Source organism: Fusarium verticillioides, chromosome 3 (assembly GCF_000149555.1).
Source record: "Fusarium verticillioides 7600 chromosome 3, whole genome shotgun sequence".
NCBI classification, from domain to species: Eukaryota; Fungi; Ascomycota; class Sordariomycetes; order Hypocreales; family Nectriaceae; genus Fusarium; species Fusarium verticillioides.
The window spans coordinates 2,409,449-2,432,413 of NC_031677.1; the positions used below are offsets into that span (position 1 = coordinate 2,409,449).

Below are 22,965 nucleotides of genomic sequence, written 5' to 3' on the forward strand. Positions count from 1 at the left end.
GGTACGGACGTATAAAATGTGCCGGATTCTTTGCACATGGCGGAGTATAGGCACGGAGCGTCCGATATATGCAGGGATCAATGGTTTGAAGCCAGGACTCGATGGTAGGTATTTAGTCTGGCAGGGTTGACTTTGCGAGCGGGTCATGTCATGGAGAAAAACCTCGGCCGCTTGAGCCTCGATAACAAGGAGAATAGAATAGAAGAGAATAGAATAAAATGAAACGAAATGAGATGAAATGAAACGAAAGAAAGAAAAAGCAACGAATTAAGCAAGATAGCAGTGAACTGAGCGCCTGATCGGATGAAAGCTCAGATCAGCTTCTGCTACCAACCAATCTACCTACCTACATGGCATCCAATGGCTAGGTATGTATGGCTAGGTCAAGACAAACAGGTACAGGGCTGGCTACTGTAACAAGACCAAACAGATAGATAGATAGATAGATAGATAGATAGATAGATGCCTGCTTAGCCCGGGACTAGATGAGTTGTCAAAGTGTGAAACGCTTCAAGAAACTGGTTTTTGGAAAATTAGCATTTCTTATGCGATGCGGCTGGCGGCCTTTTCTTTTCTTTTCTTGACTTGGCTTCACTAACAAGGCATGGACAGCACATCCCGTCCCAATATGGGAGCCCATTAAAGCCCTTGAGAACCATTTGCGGAGAAAAAAAGGGCCTGGGCCTTGTCAAGAACTTACTGGGATGTTTGCCCTTGAGCGAATGGCTTCGTGGAGCGTGTTCCATGTGGATATCAGTTTAATTGAGGATGGGGCACGAAACGAGGCTGATCAGTCTCTTTTTAAAGAATGAATGGATGGATGGATGGATTGTTTGACAGCGGTCATGATGTCCCTGCGTCTAAATAGCTACTTGTAGATATTTCACTCAGGGGATAAGATCAGCTGGTACCCGTAAAGTTGTACATAGGTAGTGGAATTTAATAATTGGTGGACGAAGAAGCGGTCAAAATTATCGCATCAGTTAATTGATTGTCATTACAACACCTCGGGCTTAGCTTAGGTCAGGTCAGGTCAGGTCAGGACAAGTCAGATGGTAAGGTCGCATTTTGGGTTGCATATCCATTCCTGCAAAAGACCCCGAGGTATCGAGAGGTTGGAGTCGTAGTAGAGTTTGTTGGGTGTTTACCTAAAGAGGCAATGTGTAAATAATGCAAGAGACAAGACGCGTGACGAGTGTGGGAAAAAGACGCGTCATACCTCGAAGCTTGAAAAATTGAGTTTTGGTGGTGCTAGTTACCAGTAACTTTAGTGTTGAGGGGAAGCAGATCCAACATTGTGGCTTTGTTTTTGTATGTACGGATACAGCACAGCACAGCCTGAGTCCTGACTGAGGTGATCATGATGACGCCTCACTTACCTAGGTACTTACTCATTACGCCGCTAACTACCTAGGTAGGTATGATACGGGATATTCAAGATTCGGTCTTGGTCTTGGGTCTGTCCTGGTCTCAATCTTTGGCCTTTTCTCTTCCCTCCGTTGAGCCGAATGTGAATGCGAATGTGGTTGTCGTTGCGTTGCGCTATTTTGACCGATGGAGTCTGCAAGTACGAATGTACGTACAGTAAGTACATGAAAGAAAACCCATTGACAGCTGAAACTATTGATGATGGAGCAAGGATCTGCTTGCTAGCCGATGATTGACCACACTAGTATGTAGTTAATCAAGAGCACGTTAGTCAATCCACCGTAATAAATCTTGGTTCAGAGGTTGAGGCTGTTATCAGAGCAATAAGCCATGAGCCACGAGGCACGAGGCACGTTATTCAATGGCCCTGGCTTTTCCAACAGTACATGTACATACACGGTGGCCAGCCATGCATTGCATGTCAATCATTGTCTTGGGCCCAATTTGATCTACAATGCCCACCCATCAAAACAGCCCAAACCTAAAGATGCTTCCCTAGATACTTGGGACATCACAGACAGTATTAGCAGGATGGGGCCGTTGAGGCGTGACGGAATATTTATGCATCGCGTGTTTTAAGCCTCTGTTTACTTCGAGTGCCTACCTTACCTAGTACCTACTTGATTTGATTCATGTGAGACGACTCACTGCCAGTTCTTGATCGACATGACTACAGAGTGTGTATCTCGGGGCTTCTTATCAACCTTGAAGGTTATCTACCAGTACCTCTACTCTACCTAAGTAGGTACCTACGTTGATGAATGGAAGGGCACGCCCCTATGCCAGAAGTTCCAGAACCCGGATAGCATTGGAGCCATCATGGCAATGATGAACTTCCAGTGGTTTGCTAGTGCACTCACAGGCTCAGCCTTCAGCTCTCAGCCAGCTACGTATAAAGAGTTAAAGTGCCGTACTGGCGTAAGCTACTTTCACTTTTCTGGTCTCATTCAATGCAAACTCTGATATGCTACAGATCGGATAGAGGAAGAACAGATCAGAAGCGGCACGAGGAAAATCACGATGCTTCACATGCAAGGGTGATCCTGTTAGAGCCTCTTTGTTGCGCCCCATTATCAGCGCCAATGACATTCATTGTCAGCCACCGTACCATCCAAGGATATCCATCATCCAAGGATCCAATATGTGTGGTCGGTCCATTTACAATATGTATATAACTCAAGACCGAGAACGACAGACAACCATGAACAATGAATGACGATGAAGTGGTGCTGTAGGCATGTACGTAGTAGATTGCAAGGTTAAGGTACCTTAGGTACTTACAGGTAGGTATTGAGATGCGGGGGGTCTCGTATTTCTCCTCATCCCGCTGCTTTCCCAAAAGCTAAAGGTCAGGTAAGTAAGGTACAGTAGTGTTATCCAATTGATATTCTGAGACTCTTCGATGCAACCTCTGCTGCAGACCCTTGGGATTGACAGTATTTGATTGGCCCTCGACAGGTACAATCCAAACAAAAGATTGCCATTGATTCAAAACGCGCCTTGGTCGGCCAAAAGCGCGCCCAAACTTGCTTGCTATCTCATCATCTTCACCACCACAACCACCAACTCTCACACAACTTGACCGACTCGAACGAGGCAATTCGCACATGCATCTATACTCGTTAGGTATCTACTGTACGTGTATGTAGTGCCTCGCTTCAATCCACCCACACATTTTTTATTCTTTTGTCAAAACGAACAAAGACGGTGCGCACTGACCCTGATCTCGACTCTCTCTCAGTTGGCTGCATCCTTACTTATTCTTGGTTAGCGGCCGTTTTATATATGCTACCTACCTATTCGTACGTACTCTACTATGGGGACCTATTCAACGGTTGCCTGTGGCTGGGCTTTTGACGTGATTCGGCCAGACTTGACTGACTTGACAGTCTTGACTTTGCCAAGTGAAGCATTCCACCCAGTTATGCTTCCTTCACAAGGACAAGGCCCAATCATCGTCTAAAGAACCCTGCTCGGAACCGCGGGCTTGAGAGGGCGTCATCCATCCATCAATTAATCATCTTGGGGGGGGGAAATGCATACTAAAAGTACAAGCATACCTACATACTATACATATGTACATGTCTAGGTATGCAGGTATCGTGGCAAGAGGAGGAGGGGAGACAAGACAAACGCCGTTAAAATTCGAACAAAGACAGACGAGGCACTGATGAGCAAAGAGGCGTAGTCAATTCAATAGCTCTCGGCACCTCTCACGTTAGACCTTTTCTACTTCCAACTGTGGCTGGCTGGCTGTTCTCGTTACGGTATAGGATGGCGTGGCATGGCGTCTCGTCTATCTGATGAGCTTTTCCTTTTTCCTTTTTCTTCGATGTACCACAAGGTATAGGTAGTTAGGTTACTTAGGTACTGGCCTGCTGTAAATTGATGTCGAATTCAGTCAAGTATTTCAAGGAAGAAGAAGTAGTACTGTAGTAGAAGAAGAAATGTATTTCATGAGATCTATTTGAGTCGCCATACGAAACTGGCCTCACTGCAGGCATTGTAATGCCCGGAGTCTGTCTGCCTTTGAGCTGTATCACTAAAAGTCCCTCGATTCTTGTGTCCGTTTCTGTCCCATCCCCCCCCCCCCCCCCCCATACTCATCTGACAAGACATACAGACTTTCAGTCCAAGGTAGGATCGGCACCAAACACAATCCCAGCATCTGATCCGGAAGCATCCCACACAGCACCACCACCAACAGCACAGCACGGCACGGCACGACACATCAGGCAGAGCACGACATCTTCGCTTCGCATCCAAATCTGAAAATCTTTGATGCACCGCTTTTCTGATGCGGCAGAAACGGAACGCAACAGGCACAGGCACAGGCACAGGCACTACACGTTAGGCCGTGAATACGGAACATGTACAAAGACTGGCACCGATAACAAGATCGAGATCTGCTGGGCGCCGTCTCCACTGCCTTACATGCGCCCCTAGTACATACCAAGTTTTGTAGAGCATCCGGTTATCGTTTCTTATGTGGTGCCAGGCTCAAACACCACAAGGCCTTGAATAGCATGATCAACAGCCTGGTTAAGCAATGTGGCCGCATGAGTTCTGAGGAGATATCTTCATTTCGGTCTCCTCCCATCCGTATCCATAGCCTATTGCGCGACCTCATCTCACCTCGAGACGAGTGAAAGTCTTATCATGAATTAGACTTGTGCACTTTCAGTTGACTCGAGGCAGTAGAGAAAGGAGGGCGTCTGCCTCTTTTATCGACAACCAACACCCAATACAATTCTCCCCGCGTTCAACTCGGCCAGTGCAATGCAATCGTGACAATCTCTTGGCTGTTAGAGAATCAGACTGGCCAATCATTTCTCGTCAATCCCCGCGCGCGTCGAGGCCGAGGATGAGGGTGCCTGATGATGCATCCGCTGTTGAAATGGGAATGGGAATGAAAATGGGACTTTCGCGGTCCGTCCTTGTCAAGGTGACGCTAGTGGAGGGTTACCTAAGATCCCTGTATCCTCACGCCCCTAGTTTTGCAGCGGCCCACACCTCACCTCGTTCGCCAGCTAGCTCACCTTGCCTTCTTGACGTTCTCCCTTTGGTCGGTTGGATCTTTCTTAGCTCTCTCAATCGCCCATTCCCGAAACACGCACGCCCTCGATTTACACACACCCTTGCTTTTACTTGGTTATCGCGACGCAACCTACCTTACCTTGCCTATCGAATCGAATCGTTGCGCGGCATTGCGCTGCTGTGCTGTGCTCCGGTCTGGTCTGCTGTGCATCTTGACTTCTTCTCTCACTTCTCTTCCCCTCCTGTTTTCATCCTCTTTTCTCACCCCGTGATACTTTACTACGACTTTATGCGAGCGAAACAAGAGAGGTCCGAGTTCAATCAGGCCCTACTCAATTAAAGCCCATATGACATCAGTGTCGCTCTGCCCGAACTGATCGATTTCGATTAATATCCGCCCATCCAATCTTGATACCAAGGCAGAGCAGAGACAGTGCTCACGCAGAGCCCCCCCCCCCTCTTTAGCTCTCTCTCTTCCTTCTCGCTCGCTCGAGCTCTTCCTGTCGTGTTGTGTCAGCCCGGGCGCTCTCCATCCAATCCCTGTCGCTGTTCTCACCATCCTCCCTGCGCCTGGTCCCCACCGGGCCTCACACACGGCGGCCACAGGTACAGCCATACGCGGTACAGCGCCCACTGAGAGACAGCCTAGTCCCCATCTCCAGCAGGTCCCAAGACGCCTCCGCACGCCAGCTGCCAACTGGGCCCTAATTTTTTTCCCCCCTCTGTCTCTTAGGTTCCCTTCTCGCCCACATTCACCTGCGCTTGTACTGCAGGGCGCGTTGCAGTGCACTAATCTTGGGCACCACACCTTGCACCTCGTCTTGGCTGCATCATTCAACAATCAACCTCCATCTCCTCTCTTGCTCGCACTCTCACTCTCACTCTCACTCTTACTCTTACCCTTACGATTACCCTTACTCTTACTCTTACTTTTTTACTCTTCCTCATCTTCTAGAGATTTTTTTCGCCATTCCGGCTCAGTCAGAATTAATTGGCATTTGCCTGTCGTCCATTTTATAGAGAGTAATCGGCGACGACTCACTCACTCGCCCTTTACTACTAGCCTTTACCGCTTCTACATATCTGCACCTGGCTAATTGTCGGCGCTACCTATCCTGGTTTACGATTTGCTCTCTAATGACCAGCTTTCCCCCTTCGACAGTCTGCCAACCGAGCAGGTCTTGACTCATTTGCGACAATATTCTAAACCGCTTTGATCCGCTGATATTTCTTCGTCAACGCGGCCTGGTCATCTTCATTCCTGCGCACCAAAGTCGTTTCTATATTCGGAGCAACTCCCGGAGACCGTGAACGAACGAACCCCAGATACCGGCTGCTCGTCCTATTGAACGCTCCGACCAAATCACGACAGCCCTGTCAAAGCAGCCCCACAGCTCATTACTACGTACCTTGAACTACACGCTCCATCCAGGTCAGTAGGACGTCCTTTTCTTTCCCTCTCCCTCTTCCTTGCCGTCCGTCATGCACACTCGTCCCATTAGGCTCTGCCGGTGTCCACTCTTTAACTCCCACCTTCGCCCGTTATCTTACCGTCATCTCTTCCACTTTCCGTCGCCGGCATCGACTGACTAACCTTGATTTAAAGTACAGCGTTTGGTTCAACCATTTTGCTCAGCACCGCAGTCCCATTGACCCGATATCGAGCTTCGTGACTCGATCGACATGGGCAAACACACGCGTTTTCCCAGTTCCACTGGGCCGCTACAAATATTCCAGGACGACACGCCAGAGAATGTCACCCCAATGACCAGTCACGCTCCTATGCCCTCCGCCCCAAAGCAAGCCCGAAGGCCCTTAACCAGCTCAACCTCAAACGTAGTTTTCAACCCGCCCACTCCCTCTCACAATGCGCACTCGCCCTTCAAACAAAGGCCTTCCTCCGCCTCGCAAATCCCATTGGCCTCGGCCCACGGCAACAAATTAAACATGGTCGCGATGGCGCCTCCATCAAAACGAGGCCATACCACAGATTCGTTGCAAAAGAAGCCTTACCTATCGAACTTCAAAACCGTGCCTCCAAAGCAAAGTTTTGACATGGCTTGGGATTACGGAAAGGAGAACGTCCACCCTCAGCTCTTCCCCGCACCTCATGCGATAGATTCGTCGGTCAGCAACTACTATCAGAAGCCAAACGGCAAGCGCGCTCTCATGGAGGCTGCTCCCATCAAGGAACTCATGCCTGTCAAGAAGACAAAGGCTGAGCCAGTGCCAGCGACAGCGACAAAGCCTGAGGCAGAGATAGAGGCGACAACCTTTATTCCTCCCCACGACAGTTTTCCTCCAATTATCGATGATGGCAACAAACCTGCCCTCAGCTACGCCGACCTGATTGCTATGGCCATCTTCCGATCCCCCAACCGACGCTTGACACTTGCTCAGATTTACAAGTGGATCAGCGACAACTACTCCTTTTATAGCCCTACTGATGCTGGCTGGCAAAACAGCATTCGCCATAACCTCAGTCTCCAGAAGGCTTTTGTGAAGATCGAGAGACCTAAGGATGACCCTGGTAAAGGCCACTATTGGGTGATCAAGCCCGGTCACGAAGCACAGTATTTGAACAAGAAGCCGACTCGCAAGTCCACCTCCGCATCCGAGAACCTTCATGTCATATCGACTCGACTCGAGCCTTCCCGGCCGGCTTCGGCACCGACTCAGGAACCTACGCTACCGCCCCCTGCTCCAGCCTGCCAGCCGGCTCTGCCAGCTCTTCCTACCTCTCGGGCTACCATGTCAATGCCAGTCGATCTCTCGTCCGACGCTACCATTCCTGTCTCTGACAACCTGGGTCCCGAAGATGCTGCTGACAAGGCCGACCAAGAACTCTCTCTCGACTCATATCTCTACTCGCCTGTGCCTGCCGCCATACACTCCTCACCGCCTGTCTCTCGGCATGTGGATCATCAAAGTAACACGCCTCCTCCCGTCTCCCGAAATATAGTTTCATCTGTCTCACGGTCTCACAAGCGGAAGGGTACATCCATGGACGACAGCGGTTACTATTCTTCTCTCGAGATGTCATCCGCTATTAGGCCTAGCCAAAAGTTCATGCTGGCATCGGAGGATGACCGCCCTCGAAATAAGTCGAGGGGCCGTGCTGAGGAGGAGATCGCCCGTATTCGGAAATCGTCTCCTTTTAGCCCGACCAAGACACGATTCTATTCCGCCATTCCACCTGTCTCTTCGTCTCCTCTCCGACCAGCGTACGACAAGCAGATGCTGCCACCCATTACTCCTATGGTCAAACTTAACCCTCCTGCTCGACCACCTCCATCGGCGTCTCCAAACACCAACCTTCGACTTCACCGCGACGCGGTCCGGAACATGCTCCAGTCACCCGATAGGAAAGGCGACGCTGAGAACATTCCTTATAGCCCAGCTTTCTACCTAGGCAACGACTTCTGTCCGTCCAACTTCGGTGTGAGTATCCTTAGTGATGGAGAGTTCTCTATGAATCAGGACTTGACTGGTATGGGTTGCCTTGAGGACGGTACTTTCCCTGTCATGAGTTCAGTTGAGGCTGGGTCTCCTATGAAGCGTCCCGCGAAGCGTACCCGTCTAGATCGAACAGTTTCCGCATCAGTTCTTGGTGATATCACCAACTCCGCTGCCAGAAAACCCATCGCCTCTGCTCCACTCCTACGACCACCTGAGCAGTCTATGCAGTTCGATACCCCGAGCAAGGTTTTCGAGGGTCTGAGCTCCCCGAGCAAGATGTTCCAAGAATCTCCTTTGCGAAATCAGTCCACAAAGTTTGCCGACTTCTTGAACGTTTCCTTGGACCCCAGTGATTGGACTCAGGGGACTATGATGGACCAACTGGACTTTGCCCGCTCCAACGCTGGCGACATTACAGATATGCCTGAGCTCGACATTTTTAAGGGTTTTGACAAGATTGGATCCACATCACAGAACAACAGCAGAAATCCCCCACGGAGCAACAAGCCCGGGTTACCGCGAAGCTATACGACTCAATTTTAGAAACCAAGACAACACCGAAAACGAACGTGGCAAGATGACGAAACAAGCATAAACGTGTATGACATTCATGATTTGACGAAAGAATATAAAGTATAACAATTCCTTCGAGAATTGACCTATATACAAGGCCTGCTTGTGGCTTGTATATGTTGGGTCGTGTCCGGTATGGACTAGAACAGAGAGACTCGGCATCAGTCGAGTGCTCGAATAGCTTCACGGCTAGCAGTTGACGACGATAATGACTTTGGGACGCGTTCTACTCGCTCACAAGGCTTGGGATACTGAATAGCAATTTTGTGGGATATGGTTTTTTTTTTCTTCCTTTGGTTGCGTTTCCCTTTACCTGTTTATGCTATGCTATTCTCTGCCGGGAGTTTGGATGGTTCTCTGGGAGGAATGATGAATGGTATTGCATGCATATTACATGTTCTCGGTCTGGGGCGGTTGCTTACTTTGGTTTTCGGGAATGGAAGGAACTAGGAAAGGGCAGTGAAATGAGAGGAACGGTCTGGACATGCGACCACGTATGGTAGCTATTATTTACACTTTGTCCTCAATGACAGTGCTTATTAAGATTTACTACACTGATGCAAAGTCAATACTGTGTGCCTCGCTGTGACTTATTGCCGATGAATCAGATCTTGTCTCTCCAGGCATCTCGACCAGCCATTATCCCGTGTTTCGTTCAGATAATGCACAAGTGGCTGAGACACCCGATCTGGGCTTCGTTTTGGCGGAGGCACTTCTCTCGTGTGTCACTGGCAGGCATACGAGTCGTACGTCATGTTGTTGGGAAGGGGTATCAATTATGAATGACCTATGTATACTGGTTATTAGTCATGACTCCTTTAACGCCTTTGATCTATTCATCCCAGAGAATGGATCTCCTATATCATTCACCAAGCCTGGTCAGCCCCAGACTTCTGTAGCCTATTCAACAAGTCCCTCATTGACCTGTCCCAGAGGAAATTGTGTCTACAAAGGTACCGCAAGGTCGAGGCAACGTAAGCGCCGCAAGCCCCAAAGGATCTTGGAGTGTGAAACTCCTCGGAGCTCACCATTTAGTATATACGCATCCGTGTTGCCCAACCTGCCGCCTCTTTTTGGTCAATGTTGATCTTGTAGGGGAATGGGTTAGTACCCTGGGTTGTGATGGGCGGTATGTGATCTTTGTGTGTATTGACGAATGCGACAATCTTCATCGCTGTTGCTGACAGGGTCTGCTCCATTGCTCGTCGAACTTTAGCACGTTCTAAACCACGTATTAGCAATTCCCTTGGTTTTTTTTGGGGTTTTTTTTTCTTCCTATAGCGAGAAGGAGGGCCCATACCACTCTCCGTTCTTGGCTCGGCGACAGTGACTTTGATGGTCCAACACTCCCAACAGACCTCTTCGTCGCCACGGGACAGCCAAGCTTTGCGACGACGTTTCTCGAAAAACTGGACAACGAGCTGACCACGCCCACCGTTACCATTTCCGGTGCTGGCGCTGTTAGCACCACCCGATGAGCGCTGGACATCGATCTGACGCTCAAGTGCCGCGACGCGTTGATCTATCATAGTCTCAAGCTCGTCGTCGTCAACATAGGGAAGCGTCGTGTCAAGGACCTCGCGGGTTTGTGGGACGATGGAAGGGAAAAATCGATTGAAGAATATGGTATGCAGTATTCCTGTGAGAAGGCATGTCAATGAGGCGCATTCATGATGATTTCGAGAGCATGGCCACTTCTTTGTCGTCACCAGTATAGCGGGGTGGATGTCCAGGGTAGGATGACGATGAAGATCAAGAGAACAAGCAAGCAGAGCCAAACTTGCCTTTGACTACCTCACGAACCGAGCGCGGGTCGGCGAATACGTCGAGGATAAACTCTGGTGGTTCTTGTTGATCCATATTATCGGTGCTGTTGTAGAGTCGATTGTGGGCTATGATCATGGTTGAGGAGACGGGGAGTTGAAGAAGGAGGCTGAGATATGTAGATACGAAGGTATGGAGATAAGTAAGTACTACGTAAATGAAACAACGTCACTGAGAGAGAACCATAAAAGGGAGGGGCATGGGCATGGGATCGGTTTAGGCGTTACCCACTTACCCCGTGCTCCAGCTAACCTCAGCACAGCCACACAGGAGATACGGCTCACAGTAATGGGACCTTAGTAGGTAGATCCTTTATCTCACCAGCCACATTTCATACCGTAAACTCCACCTCCACCTCGGCCACGTCTACCGACTCCGACCACGGGGTAACTAAAGGTATACCTACTCCGTACCTATCAAAGCCTCGATCCATATTCAGGGCCGAGGCTCAGGCTCATGTTGGCATTGGCACTGACATCCAACCCTGAACCTTTTTTTTTTCCCAAAACTCTCCTAACTCCAACCTTACCCCAACGAGAAGCTCCCAGGCCGAACCCGAACTCTCAACGGCTTCTTAACGTCCACATGCTCACGCGGTGGTACCCTTTGCCTCGGTGAATCGACCGGTATACCTTACGTACAGTTACAACTTAAGAACAATTGATCATCACCGTTTCACCTATCGCGTATCTCCCCATTATCTTCAAATCATGTTCACATCTGCTCGGCGCTGGCTGCGCAACAATCGTACGCCCATTGCTGTCGGCGTGGGCGTCATCGGTGCCGGTTACGTCGCGACGCAATATGTCATCGCAAAGCTTAATGATGCCCGCGAGCGCATGAGCAGCGACCGCATCGCCAAGGAGAAGTAACTATCAACCGCCCGATAGAAGTGACACACAAACACATACTGACAGCTCATGACACAGTCTGCGACGTCGCTTCGAACAGAATCAGGAGGACTGCACATTCACCGTCCTGGCTCTCCTGCCCTCCGCCACGACTGCCATTCTCGAAGCCATGAACACGGAGCAGATCACATTCGAGATCCAGCAGATGAAAGCCACCAAGGCTATAAAGAACGGTGGCCCCGAATCTGCACCCCCGCCCAGCATCGCAGATACTACATTGACAGAGGACGATGGGAAGAGCATGGCTGGCCAAAGCGAGAGCGGTGCACAGTCCAGCCAGGCCCCTACATCTTCGCCATTCAACGCCTGCGGCGAAGCGAACAAGGAAGCACCGAAGCCTCGCAAGACGAAGCGACAACTATGGGATGACGTGACCATCAGCGGCGAGTAACAGCCTTGCTCTTCTTGTCTGCCCAGAACTAACACAGACTGCAGCGGTGACGCGGTCCTTTACTTTGATATATACCCTTGCGCTGCTTACAATGCTAACTCGCGTTCAACTCAACCTACTTGGCCGAAGAAGTTATCTATCGAGCGTTGTGGCTCTCGCAACAGGTGGCCAACAAGGCACCATCAGTCTTGAGAACAACGATGACGACAACACCGAACAGACGTATGGCAGTGACTTCGACATCAACCGCAAGTACCTAACCTTCAGTTGGTGGCTACTGAACAAAGGATGGGTGGACTTGATGCACCGGGTAGAGAGCGCCGTGCGCACCGTCTTTGGCAGCCTGAGCCCTAGGGATCTCCTGAGCTTTGAGAGGTTCTCCGAGTTGACGACCGAGGTGAGGAAGCTTGTCGAAGGTTCAACCAAGGAGGAGCGTCAGAAGTCAGACTGGCTCAACTTTCTCCTCCCACCCCTGGGCTTGGAAGACGAGGTGATTCGGGAGTCAGGCATCCTCGACGATACATCCAATCAGGGTGGCGAACAGTCAACACCCGCGTCACAGGCCATCCTGAGACGGCTGCTTGACGAGACAGCCGACCTCATCGAATCACCCAGTTTCACCCACGTCCTCACTCTTCTCCTCGACGCAGGTTTTTCCTATCTCATTGATAATAAGCTCGCCACGGCTGCGTTTGAACTCCCGGCCTCAGATGGTATCGTCACTCCCGAACTCAAGGATCAGCAGCGCTCAAAGGTGATTCTACTGCCAAAGATCCTGTCGGTGTTGACGCGTCAGGCACATGTCATTGGCGACGGAATGCCAAACGAGTACCTCCAGAAGATGGAGACTGTCCGTGATCTGGAGGCTTTTGCTGCTGTCGTGTATTCAAGTAATTGGGAGCAGGAAATTCGGACAGATGATGACCTGATGGCCAGTGCTGTTGATCTTGGCGCTTCGCAGACAGCTGGTGTCACCAAGGCATTGCAACCACAGTCTCAGGCACAGACACAAGTCCAAGGTGCACAAGGCGAATCAAGCCTGGTTGTAGTAGACCCTCAGGGGGGCTTCGAGGGTGCATGGGGACGAGCAGTGGAGGACAAGTCGTGAAGAGTATGTGTTCTGGTTGTGTTTGTTGTGTTGCTACATAACTTTGGGAGTCATGGCGGGATTGTTACATGTAAATCAGGGATGGAGATAAAGGAGCAGCATAATATTGGGAAGCATCTGGGCTATCAAAGGCTCAAACAAATGTCACATGTTGGTTATTTAGAGGCGAGTATATGGTGTTGACATAGTTCAGTCGAGTCCGAGGGATTTGGTTTAACAACCCCCCTTGTATAACATTGATGCCGGAAATGGCGTTTGGTGTAGTCTTCTCTCCTCTTCTACTTTCGCATGCCTCCTGAGCCGAACATGAGGGACGTTTCCGAGCTCCTGGTACGGAATTGCGCTGCCATGCCGAAACCGTCATCCTATTCGGAGCCGGGCAAACGCGAGTTCCATGTTCTTATGTTTGGGCTATGCTCCTGGTGACAGTGAGGCCAGTAGATAAACATCCTTCATGCCTGCAGCTCTTAGGTCATGTCCGGGAGCGCAGTGTCTCGACCGACTGGGGGGACGTGAGTTTGTTTCCCCATCTTCAAGGCCCCATGGTCGTAAGTGGTATTCTCAAAGGTAATGCGTTGAAAACTGCTGGAATATTCCAGCTCCTCCCGGTCACATCAAGCCCCTGATGAACTGATCAAGGCCCAGCTCAAAGAGCTCGTTCTTGACACCATCGCCATTTTTGTGTTCCACAGGCGCCAGGGGGTTCTTGACCACTACAAAGAAAGTTAGCTCAGATTTGACACTTTTCCCGGCTCGTAAACCACACCATATTCCACCCATAGGTTTATGTAAATTTGATGTAGCACATTGCGCATGCTCAAGGTCGCTGTGTCGGTGAGAATAACAAATCTCAAGTTGGCGGGTGTCTCGTAAAAGTGTAGCTTATACTGGGAAGTACGGTAGCTGATAAATGCATCGTCATCACCGCCGAGCTTACGGACCATATTTCGAAGGGAGAAGACGGTGCCGAATAGGAGCTTTGCATCATCAGAGGATGTGCTTGGAGCAGCGGTTTCGGAACCCGCTGATGGCGGAAGCCAGGACTTGGAGTAGACACATTCGGCTGAAAGAGAGGAGAGGGCTGTCAATCGGGAGGTCCAGAGGGGGAAAGGCGCAGAATTTGCTCACTGTGTCGGTCGAAGATGTGGAATGAATAGACAACCATGATGGAGATTCAAGGGGTTTCAGGTCGACGTCTAACTTAAACAGGCAGCGATGGGTTTGAGTAGGTACTGCTTAAACAAGTTGGCGGACAGGTATAGCTCGTGTTGATTCAGACTCGAATTCGCGGCAGTGGTGTGCAGATCTCGTTGGTCAAGGATGGGAGCCCAGGAGACAGATGTCGAAGCTGATGATATTGCGATGTGTTGCGATGGGTTGTTTTGGTGTAGAGAGAGCTGGAGGTCAAGCCTACCTATGATGGAACCTCCCAACTTCTAGCTTTACCTAACTAACTGTGGCGCCTGTGCCCATTGAAGTTTCGGTAGGTACATAGGTACCCAGTGGAGAGCTTAAAGTAGGTAGGCGGGGTAGGACCTAACCTAAGCTTAGGTTCCATCTTGCAGTTCCATGGCCCCAGGCTGACCTGACTGCAGGTGTTCAGTCCCCTAAGAGACTAAGATAGTGCCCCCACCCCCCTGTAAGCAGCTCCCTCAGCCAAAACTCACTCATTTACTGACGGGAGTCGAAAAAAGACCTTCCATTTGGTTCGTTCCAGTCCATCCCTCTGACTGGTAAGTCACCACTTACCTCGACCACCAAATGATATCACATGGCACTAACAATCGCTCTTTGAACCCAATTTTTGTCTATCGCGCTTCTCTTCTTCCTCTTTGAACCATTTTCAATTGGAGAACTCACGTACATACTCAAGGTGCTTTACGGTAAGGTTGCTTGCCTGGTCAGAAGAAACAATTCCCGTTATACTGTAGCACATCGGTTTGCCTCGGGGTGCGGGGCAACATCACTGACTGGTTGATTATATTAGTCTATCGAGTTCGGTCTGATCAATACCAATCCGCCCGACCTCATATCTTTGCCTGGGCGTAGCGCATCGCATATCAATCATCCTTGACAATGGACGCAGAAATTCATCCAGAGATGAGACCATCGTTCACTTTCCCTTCGCCTCAAGTCAGAGTCGACCAACATGACGATGGCTCTGGCGATAAACCTCCCCCACCACTCGTCCATCACCTGTAAGTCAGACTCAACTCAATCTTTGAATGCGCCCAACGGGTCAGTTGACAATCGCATCAACGAAGGACGGAACCGACAGAAGTTCTTCATTTCTCGAGTCCTCTCCGGCATCACAAGAGAACCCCAAGCGCCCATCGAGAAGTCAAGGTGCGAAACTATCACTAGCATCAAGCAATGTCTTATTGGGCTCACCAGTTCCACAGGAAACTCTTGATGCGCAGACGCAGTTTGGGGATGAGGATGCTGATGGCTGCTCCCACCATCGAGTAAACCAGTATACAATCTTGGACGAAATCGGCAGAGGTTCTTATGGCGCTGTTCATCTTGCAAAGGACCAATTCGGAAATGAATATGTGAGTATTATACCCCCAAGCCAGCTGCCAGCCCAATTCTGTCTCCGACTTACACAGCCTCAGGCCGTGAAAGAGTTCTCCAAGGCTCGACTCAGAAAACGTCTCCAATCCACGATCCTCAGGCAGGGTCCTCGAGGCCCAAGGCGTATGGGCCCTGGCGGTCGAGATCCCTTCAATTCAGTGCACCGGGTCAAAGACTCCAATGATGCCCTCCACCTCATTCGAGAGGAAATTGCCATTATGAAGAAACTAAACCACCCCAATCTAGTACAGCTCTATGAGGTTCTTGATGACCCCGAGGAAGATTCCATCTATATGGTCCTAGAGATGTGCCGAAAGGGTGTCGTTATGAAGGTCGGCCTTGACGAACATGCCAATCCCTACCCTGAGGAAAACTGCCGCTTTTGGTTCCGAGACCTTATATTGGCCATTGAGTATCGTGAGTGCAGTCACCTCGAACCCCAATTCTGCTGAGATGCTAACGATATGCTGCGTAGTTCATGCTCAGGGTGTCATCCACAGAGACATCAAGCCAGATAACCTGCTCTTATCTGACGATGATGTGCTCAAGGTCGTTGATTTTGGAGTTTCTGAGATGTTTGAAAAACCCGAAAATATGAGAACAGCAAAATCTGCAGGATCACCCGCCTTTCTCCCCCCTGAACTTTGTGGGAAGCATGGTGACGTGTCGGGCACCGCTGCTGATATTTGGTCCATGGGAGTTTCGCTCTACTGCCTCAAGTATGGGCGCATTCCATTCAACCGTGACGGCGTCTTGGACATGTACGACGCTATCAGGACCGATGAACCTTCCATCCCCGAGGACGAGAACCCGGACTTTGTTGACCTCATGCAGAAGCTACTCAACAAAGACCCGGAGCAACGCATAAGCATGGACAAACTTCGAGTAAGGTGTCCAGACCTTGCGAGCGTCCCGAGTAACAGAGCTAACACCTAAGCAGGAGCACCCCTGGGTCACCAAGCAGGGTACGGACACTCTCCTCTCCGCTGAAGAGAACTGTGCCAACATGGTGGAACCTCCAAATGAGCTTGAGGTTAACCGTGCCTTTACTCGCAAGATGAATCACCTTCTTTGCGTCATGAAAGCCATCCATCGCTTCAAGTCCATTCTGGCCAAACATCGGGCCAGATCTAACAGTAGCCCGCGTAAAGACGGCGAAGGCACCCTTGACGCGTCCCAGGAAAGGGCAAAGGCAGAGGTGATCGAGGCGTTGCTGTATCAGCGGCGCAAGTTTCTGAATCAAAAGAGTGATGAAGGCAGCCAAATCCCGCCAATCCACGAAACTGTGGGAAACAATACCCCATTCTTGGGAATCGGCACTGGAACAATGGACGAGTTCGCTTCCAATGAGGCTACTCCAGATATGGTGTCCGATTCGCCAACGGCAGTTGACTTCAACGTGTATGACCGAGCGTATGAAACTGCTATAGAGAACATCACGTCTGGCCGGAATGATTCTTCAAGAGGACCGACAGTATATTTGACCAAGTTAGTCAAAGAGACACAAAAACTGAAGGGGGTCCCTGGGCTCACCGGGAGTGACGACTTCTCCGAGAATTCAGATGGCCTACAGAAATCGGGGCCCGCAGCCAAGCTTTCGCACCTCACATCCAAGCTTGACCTCTCAGGGAAGCAATAAGAACAAAGTTGGGACTTGATATAGGGAATAAAGCTACACCTTCGGGTAAGGCTACGCGTTTGGAAAGCACGTTGTACCATTATGGCGCTGCGAGTGACAATAACATGACTGGTAGTGGTGGATCAAATGCGGTGGACTGTTTTAGAAGCTCAGTGATAACGATACCACAAGAGATACATATGAGGAAGCATGCTCATCGTGTAACACGACTGCTGGATGCAACCGGGGTGATATTCCGAAGTAAAGCAAACATCCTCATGTGTAGCAGTGAGTAGTAGTAGTAGTGTGAACTGCGGGCCAGTATGAGTAGCGGTGCAGCTGACAGATTTGGAGCCTCAGCAACTCGACCACATGAAACAAAGGATATGTAAAGATGAGAATCAGGTATGCGGTGAGACCCCTCTATCTCGGCGTTGTCGGGCAGCCAGGCCTTTGGTGAGGTGCACAACTGCCAAGGCAGCCGAGCCGCTCTCGAATCCCACCTCCAACAACAGACTACAAGATCTGAAATCTTATCTTGCACGAATTACAAAACGGGGAGCGCAGGCAGGGGTTTCGAGCTGGCGTCGCCAGTAGATAAAACATCTTGACAAGATATCGAACCTGATACGCCGGTTCCATGCTGGCCGATGAGGAGATAATTGTCCGAGCACGGCTGGCAGGAAGGGGTCTGCCAATCTCGACGACGTAACTCGCCAGAACAGTCAACGGTGAGTGTCAGTCAAGATTAGTCGCGGCAGCGGGATGCTCTCCCGAAGACGGGATATAAAAAAAAATCGGGATGACTGCCAAGGTAGTCGTCTACTTGGCCATGCATAAGTGGGTGCCACTGTACAGAAAGGCACCAGGAACACCCGGCGCCACGTGGAAACCGTTGCTCAAGGTGTCACTATACATCAAGTGTACTATCAAAGCCCAGCAGCCAACCCCTCTTGAGTTGCGATTGATGGCCACCAACATGCTGCTGTGGGACACAATTGGGTCGATTATGGATGTATGTACATACATATGTTGCATGGGCCCGTCCGTCCGTGTGTGTCGCTATCTGGCAGGCAGGGTCTAGTTAGAGGGTCAAGATGAAAACTTCGATAAACTTGTGCGGGTTGCAGGGATAGATAGATGCTTACAATACCTTAGCTTTTCGGCAGCAGAACTGGGGCTGGCTTGACGGGGAGCCAGTGAGCTCTCGGCGATAGAGCACGGGTAGGTAGTCTGAACGGTAAAGGCACTTTGTTGTCGGTGTAAAAGATGCTGTGTAATAATATGTTTGTTTGCCTGCCGCCTGGATGTATGGATGTATGTAAATCAAGACGGTGTGACGTCAACACACGAGATAGTATGTAAGTGCCTTACCTAAGTAGGTAGATTAATCCAAATATCGAAAAGATAGCGCGCAGTCTACTATACAGTAGGTAGGTAGTCCTTGATATCTGTCGTTTGCTAATGCCAGACCAGGGAGTCGCCGAAATATCCCATTTTGCCTAACGTTGGATGTTGATGCGTGGTGACATTGCGATGTCCACTCCACTCCTCATGGGTGCTGGTGTTGGAGCATCAGGTATCGTACTCACTCTCAACATTACCTCTCTGGTAAATACCTGAATGTTGATATGTGGTGGAGGCGGGTCGAGCGGTGAAGGCACCCGATCATGCGCATGCTCTGTTCAAGCTGCCTTATCCAGTAGTCTAGGTATGAACAGAAGAAAGATTCCTTGTGCAAGGAAAAGCCCATGTCAGTTTCTCTCCCTTGATAGAAGTCGTCCAGAGACATTGGCATTCTTGATCGATTATACAGATATATATGTATGTATTCCAAACACTGGTCGCTAGAACACATGGAACAATCCTTATGTGTGATAAGGTTTTGTTTCAAAGACCAGCTTACAAGGATGTGCAAGCTTTCACCCCTGCAGGCTGGGGGTTACGCTTAGAAGAACCCTTAGTTTGAATACCACCTACCATGCCGATCAAGCTGTGCAATTCGTGATGGTTGCATGCAACAAAGTCGGCAGCCCTGCTCAGCGCAAGAGCTTCAACAATAATTGCATACCTACCTACCTACCTGAGGCAGTCAGGTGAGGATTACATATACATATTACCCAGCTACCCAGCACCAGGCTAAAGTTCAACAGATCGGCATTCCGACTTGATAGGCCCCGTCGGAATATATCGTACGACTAGTATCCGTATTTTCGGGTACCTTAGTTGGGACGGATAGGGTGTCAAAGTCGGAAGAAGCACTCGGAAAAGTCAGCTCTTAGGTTTGCGCAACCACCCAACAAACTAATAGACCCTTGAAGCTTGAGGGATGGCCCCTCGGGTCCGGAAAATAATCAGGAATTCTTAGGTGTGGTCACCACCAAAAGTGTCCCTATTATTTTCCGGACACCCAGGATTGATTGAGCGAGCGGGTCGCGGTTCCGAGCAATCTGGAGGCCTCCTCTTTGTGAACAAATCTCACAGAAAAAAAGGGCCAGATGCGTTGGCTGGCAGAGCTAGCTCCATTAAGGGCTGGTGGGATGAAAGAGCCCTAGACTGTAGGTATGTACTCAGGTACTAACGTCATGGAAGTGTCAGGAAGAGAGGATGCCCCGAGTGACCTTGGGGGGTTCATAGGTATGCGTGAAAATCTAGGATACCTACTTACCTTTATGCAGTAGTATTTCCAAACAAGAGAAGAGCGGCAGCAGCTCAGCAGGTCACGCCGCTTTGTCACATTTTGTGCGGATGTGTGGCAATACCTCACAGTGCACACTTCGGTCGATACTGAGAATCCGGTACAACAAAGGGAATAGGTTCATTGAGGTGTGTGTGACTTGGACCTCCTGTTTCCTCCCACTCGGTGGTGTTGCTGTTTGTCAATGCTATCTACCTACTTCATCCATTGCTACCACGATTGTTCATGCTAGTAGCAGTGTTACGCCATTCACAGGGACAAAACGTTCACCAGCAGCTTATTAATCACTGTTTTTTACTGGGCTCGGATGAAACTGCAAAGGATACCTATTGGACATATCAAGACGTACATGTTTGATACAGATGTGTCTCGATGCCAAGCTAGCCCGGTTGTGTTTTGGGCCCCTGGGCAAACCAAGGAGAGGAACAATGGTCTCTTTGGTGCATGAGATTGACGATACAGGACAGGTCGTTTGAGACATACACAGGTAGGTATGTATGTAGTTGTAGCTCTGAGCTGGGTCTTTTCTCCCTTTCCAGTCTTCGAATCGGATGCAGCCACATTTCCTACCTTACATGTACCTAGTAGATAGCAGGCACATACCTACTATTTATTCATTCATACTCAACCGCCCAGTGTCTGGTTTCTTTGACAACATTGAAGTTCTTGGGTGTCTTACCTGATACCTAAGGTACCTAGGCACCTACTTACAATAAACATTTCCTTTCCTGAATATCCCCCAGTACGCGCAGTCCTGCATAAGATCCTGTCAGTGTCTCAAATGGTAGGCCAATTCATGATAATCATGATAAACTCGTCTTCTTCCTTCTTCACACACACATAAATACATTTGCAGGGTTCTACAACTAGCTGATGCCAATGTTATAGGGCCAGCCAATGATCTGCCAGCCATGATACCTTAAAGTGGACATGGACCACCGAGTACAGAGGAACTTTACCCCGAGGACCCGCAGGTAAAGTCCCATACTCAAAATGAAGCCTCAAGAGAATGCGAAAGCACATAGCTTTATAGTCTGAATACCAAAACGCTACCACTCGTATGAGGCTATCTCTGAGGTAGGTTTGACATACTGATCGCGGGCCATTTTCATGAAAATTCGACACCATGAACACATGTCTTGGCAGGTTGATAGGATAGGTACCTTTATCTGAAAAAATTGATTGATTCTTGTCCAAGGACTGTAATCGACGATCCCACCTAGACTACCCGATGTTTCTCTATCTCTCTTTTATCGTTACTAGCCAATGTTTCATCATTAGTGAGGTAACAATCGAGAATCTCGAAAACAGAACCGTTTGCAAGTAAGTCCTGGACCAAGAAAGTTCCTCAAAGGCACATTTCAACTACTAGGTACAGTAAACTAGCGCTGCCATCACCTCCACAATTCCGACATCCCTGCCCTGTCTACTCCGTATGTACCTAAGGTAGCCAGATCTCTGTCCCTGCCCGCCCATGCGCCATTTCTTGGCATTGGGTTTCTGCTAAACTATAACAGTTAGGTTACCTTGGTTGGCTGGGGTCAGAGACCGAGGGGCACGCACGCACGCACGTATCCAACAGAATATCAAATACAAAAAAGGCTTGAGCAGACCAGGCCGGTCTTCTTATCACGGAATCAAGAGGAAAATGTTGCGACGGATTTCCATTTCTAAAGACAGATCCATTTTGCAGCTGGAATATTCCATGACTGAGCCGTTGATTTCGGCCTGCCTGTTTCTGCGTGAGGTTCGGATAAGCCTCGAACAAGCTGGAAATCAAAACCACTCCCAGAGCTTGGCCAGCCAAATCATCCATGGCACATGTCAGTCAATGGGCAGTGGAGGGCGAGTACGTGATACAAACCACTATGCACCTACCTTACCTACTGCATCCACGCCTAGGTACTTTTCGAAATCTCCTTATGCAGTTTGGTCGTACAAAGCACCCGTACATACTCCGTCCATGTATATCAACGACGTGGTCGTTAAAATCTCTAACCGCGGCAGGTTTTCCTTTTGCTACCAGGACAAATTCTGGCCCAGCCATTGCTAGCCAAGCAGCCTACCCAAGGTACCTAGGTAGACAGACAATGCCCATTGTCAAATCGTGAGACGCTTTTAGAGAGACGACGGGGAGACGGCGGCCAGTTAAACCCAATGTACGTTTAACCCCCCGAGGGGTACCCGCAGAGATGCATCACCGCACCACACCACACCACAACACAACACACCGCATCGACCGCTGAAGTGCATCGGCTCTGCTTTGAGCTGCTGTTGTTCATTATTAGCGCTAACCAACGTTGAATCTGGCGGTACGGGCACGGATAGAAATGCGGCAACTGTTACAGCACCGTACCCAGTCTACAGTCAAACATGGATGCTCGAAGAATTAATAATGGATTGTACCTAGGGTAGGCTAGAAAACCAAGCTACCAAACATCAGTAAATAGAGGTCTAAGTGAACCAAGCCCTGGTGCCTCCTCCGCCGCAGTACCGCGCGGCTGGGGACAAGAACTTTGTCTAGTGCCTCGCCTCTCTGTACATGTACATACATAATGCGATGCAATGCAATGTATTGTAATGCCTTGCACCGCCATGCCGAAACAGTCACCACGTCCTATCGTGTGGTTTGACCCATACTCCGCACCTCGTCTCGAGTTGTTATTGATTCTATCGTATAAGGTATTGTACTATAAGAACCGGATCTCTGCCTGCCGGTGCGGTGCGGCACAAGGCTCACAAATCTGCCGTCATACATTTGGATGCTCACCTCGGTAATCCTGATTGGCTCGCTGCTCTACGTCACAGCGTCTGTCTGGGTTCATGTGCGCTGGACAACATGCA

At 49.7% G+C, this 22,965-nt stretch overlaps 5 protein-coding genes across 9 annotated transcripts; 3 read left to right on the plus strand and 2 right to left on the minus strand.

Moving 5' to 3' along the window:
- The first annotated feature begins 5,047 nt into the window (after window positions 1-5,047).
- FVEG_08252 (hypothetical protein) lies at window positions 5,048-9,568 on the plus strand. 2 transcript variants are annotated; one of them, XM_018897118.1, is made up of 2 exons: window positions 5,048-6,397; window positions 6,572-9,568. In XM_018897118.1, the coding sequence occupies exon 2, from the start codon at window positions 6,649-6,651 to the stop codon at window positions 8,965-8,967; it is 2,319 nt and encodes a 772-aa protein (XP_018754695.1). In that variant the 5' UTR covers window positions 5,048-6,397; window positions 6,572-6,648; the 3' UTR covers window positions 8,968-9,568. The 2 variants fall into 2 exon arrangements, with proteins under 2 accessions (XP_018754695.1, XP_018754696.1); XM_018897119.1 differs by having other exon boundaries at window positions 6,577-9,559.
- FVEG_08253 (hypothetical protein) lies at window positions 9,499-11,029 on the minus strand. 2 transcript variants are annotated; one of them, XM_018897121.1, is made up of 3 exons: window positions 10,782-11,029; window positions 10,298-10,636; window positions 9,499-10,219 (listed from the first exon to the last, which is right to left on the minus strand). In XM_018897121.1, exons 1-3 carry the CDS (start codon window positions 10,897-10,899, stop codon window positions 10,029-10,031), a joined length of 648 nt encoding a protein of 215 aa, XP_018754698.1. In that variant the 5' UTR covers window positions 10,900-11,029; the 3' UTR covers window positions 9,499-10,028. The 2 variants fall into 2 exon arrangements, with proteins under 2 accessions (XP_018754698.1, XP_018754697.1); XM_018897120.1 differs by having other exon boundaries at window positions 9,499-10,636.
- A 35-nt stretch (window positions 11,030-11,064) lies between these two features.
- On the plus strand, window positions 11,065-13,495 carry FVEG_08254 (hypothetical protein). Its single transcript, XM_018897122.1, has 3 exons — window positions 11,065-11,689; window positions 11,751-12,115; window positions 12,168-13,495. The coding sequence occupies exons 1-3, from the start codon at window positions 11,532-11,534 to the stop codon at window positions 13,229-13,231; spliced, it is 1,587 nt and encodes a 528-aa protein (XP_018754699.1). The 5' UTR covers window positions 11,065-11,531; the 3' UTR covers window positions 13,232-13,495.
- On the minus strand, window positions 13,119-14,787 carry FVEG_16280 (hypothetical protein). Of its 2 annotated transcripts, XM_018905526.1 has the most exons (3): window positions 14,360-14,787; window positions 13,998-14,294; window positions 13,119-13,944 (listed from the first exon to the last, which is right to left on the minus strand). In XM_018905526.1, exons 1-3 carry the CDS (start codon window positions 14,394-14,396, stop codon window positions 13,841-13,843), a joined length of 438 nt encoding a protein of 145 aa, XP_018754700.1. In that variant the 5' UTR covers window positions 14,397-14,787; the 3' UTR covers window positions 13,119-13,840. The 2 variants fall into 2 exon arrangements, with proteins under 2 accessions (XP_018754700.1, XP_018754701.1); XM_018905527.1 differs by having other exon boundaries at window positions 13,934-14,294; window positions 14,360-14,598.
- A 129-nt stretch (window positions 14,788-14,916) lies between these two features.
- On the plus strand, window positions 14,917-17,806 carry FVEG_08256 (CAMKK/CAMKK-META protein kinase). 2 transcript variants are annotated; one of them, XM_018897123.1, is made up of 7 exons: window positions 14,917-15,114; window positions 15,219-15,429; window positions 15,496-15,577; window positions 15,634-15,783; window positions 15,847-16,222; window positions 16,281-16,690; window positions 16,746-17,806. In XM_018897123.1, exons 2-7 carry the CDS (start codon window positions 15,308-15,310, stop codon window positions 17,442-17,444), a joined length of 1,839 nt encoding a protein of 612 aa, XP_018754702.1. In that variant the 5' UTR covers window positions 14,917-15,114; window positions 15,219-15,307; the 3' UTR covers window positions 17,445-17,806. The 2 variants fall into 2 exon arrangements, with proteins under 2 accessions (XP_018754702.1, XP_018754703.1); XM_018897124.1 differs by having other exon boundaries at window positions 14,962-15,131.
- The last annotated feature ends 5,159 nt before the right edge of the window (window positions 17,807-22,965 follow it).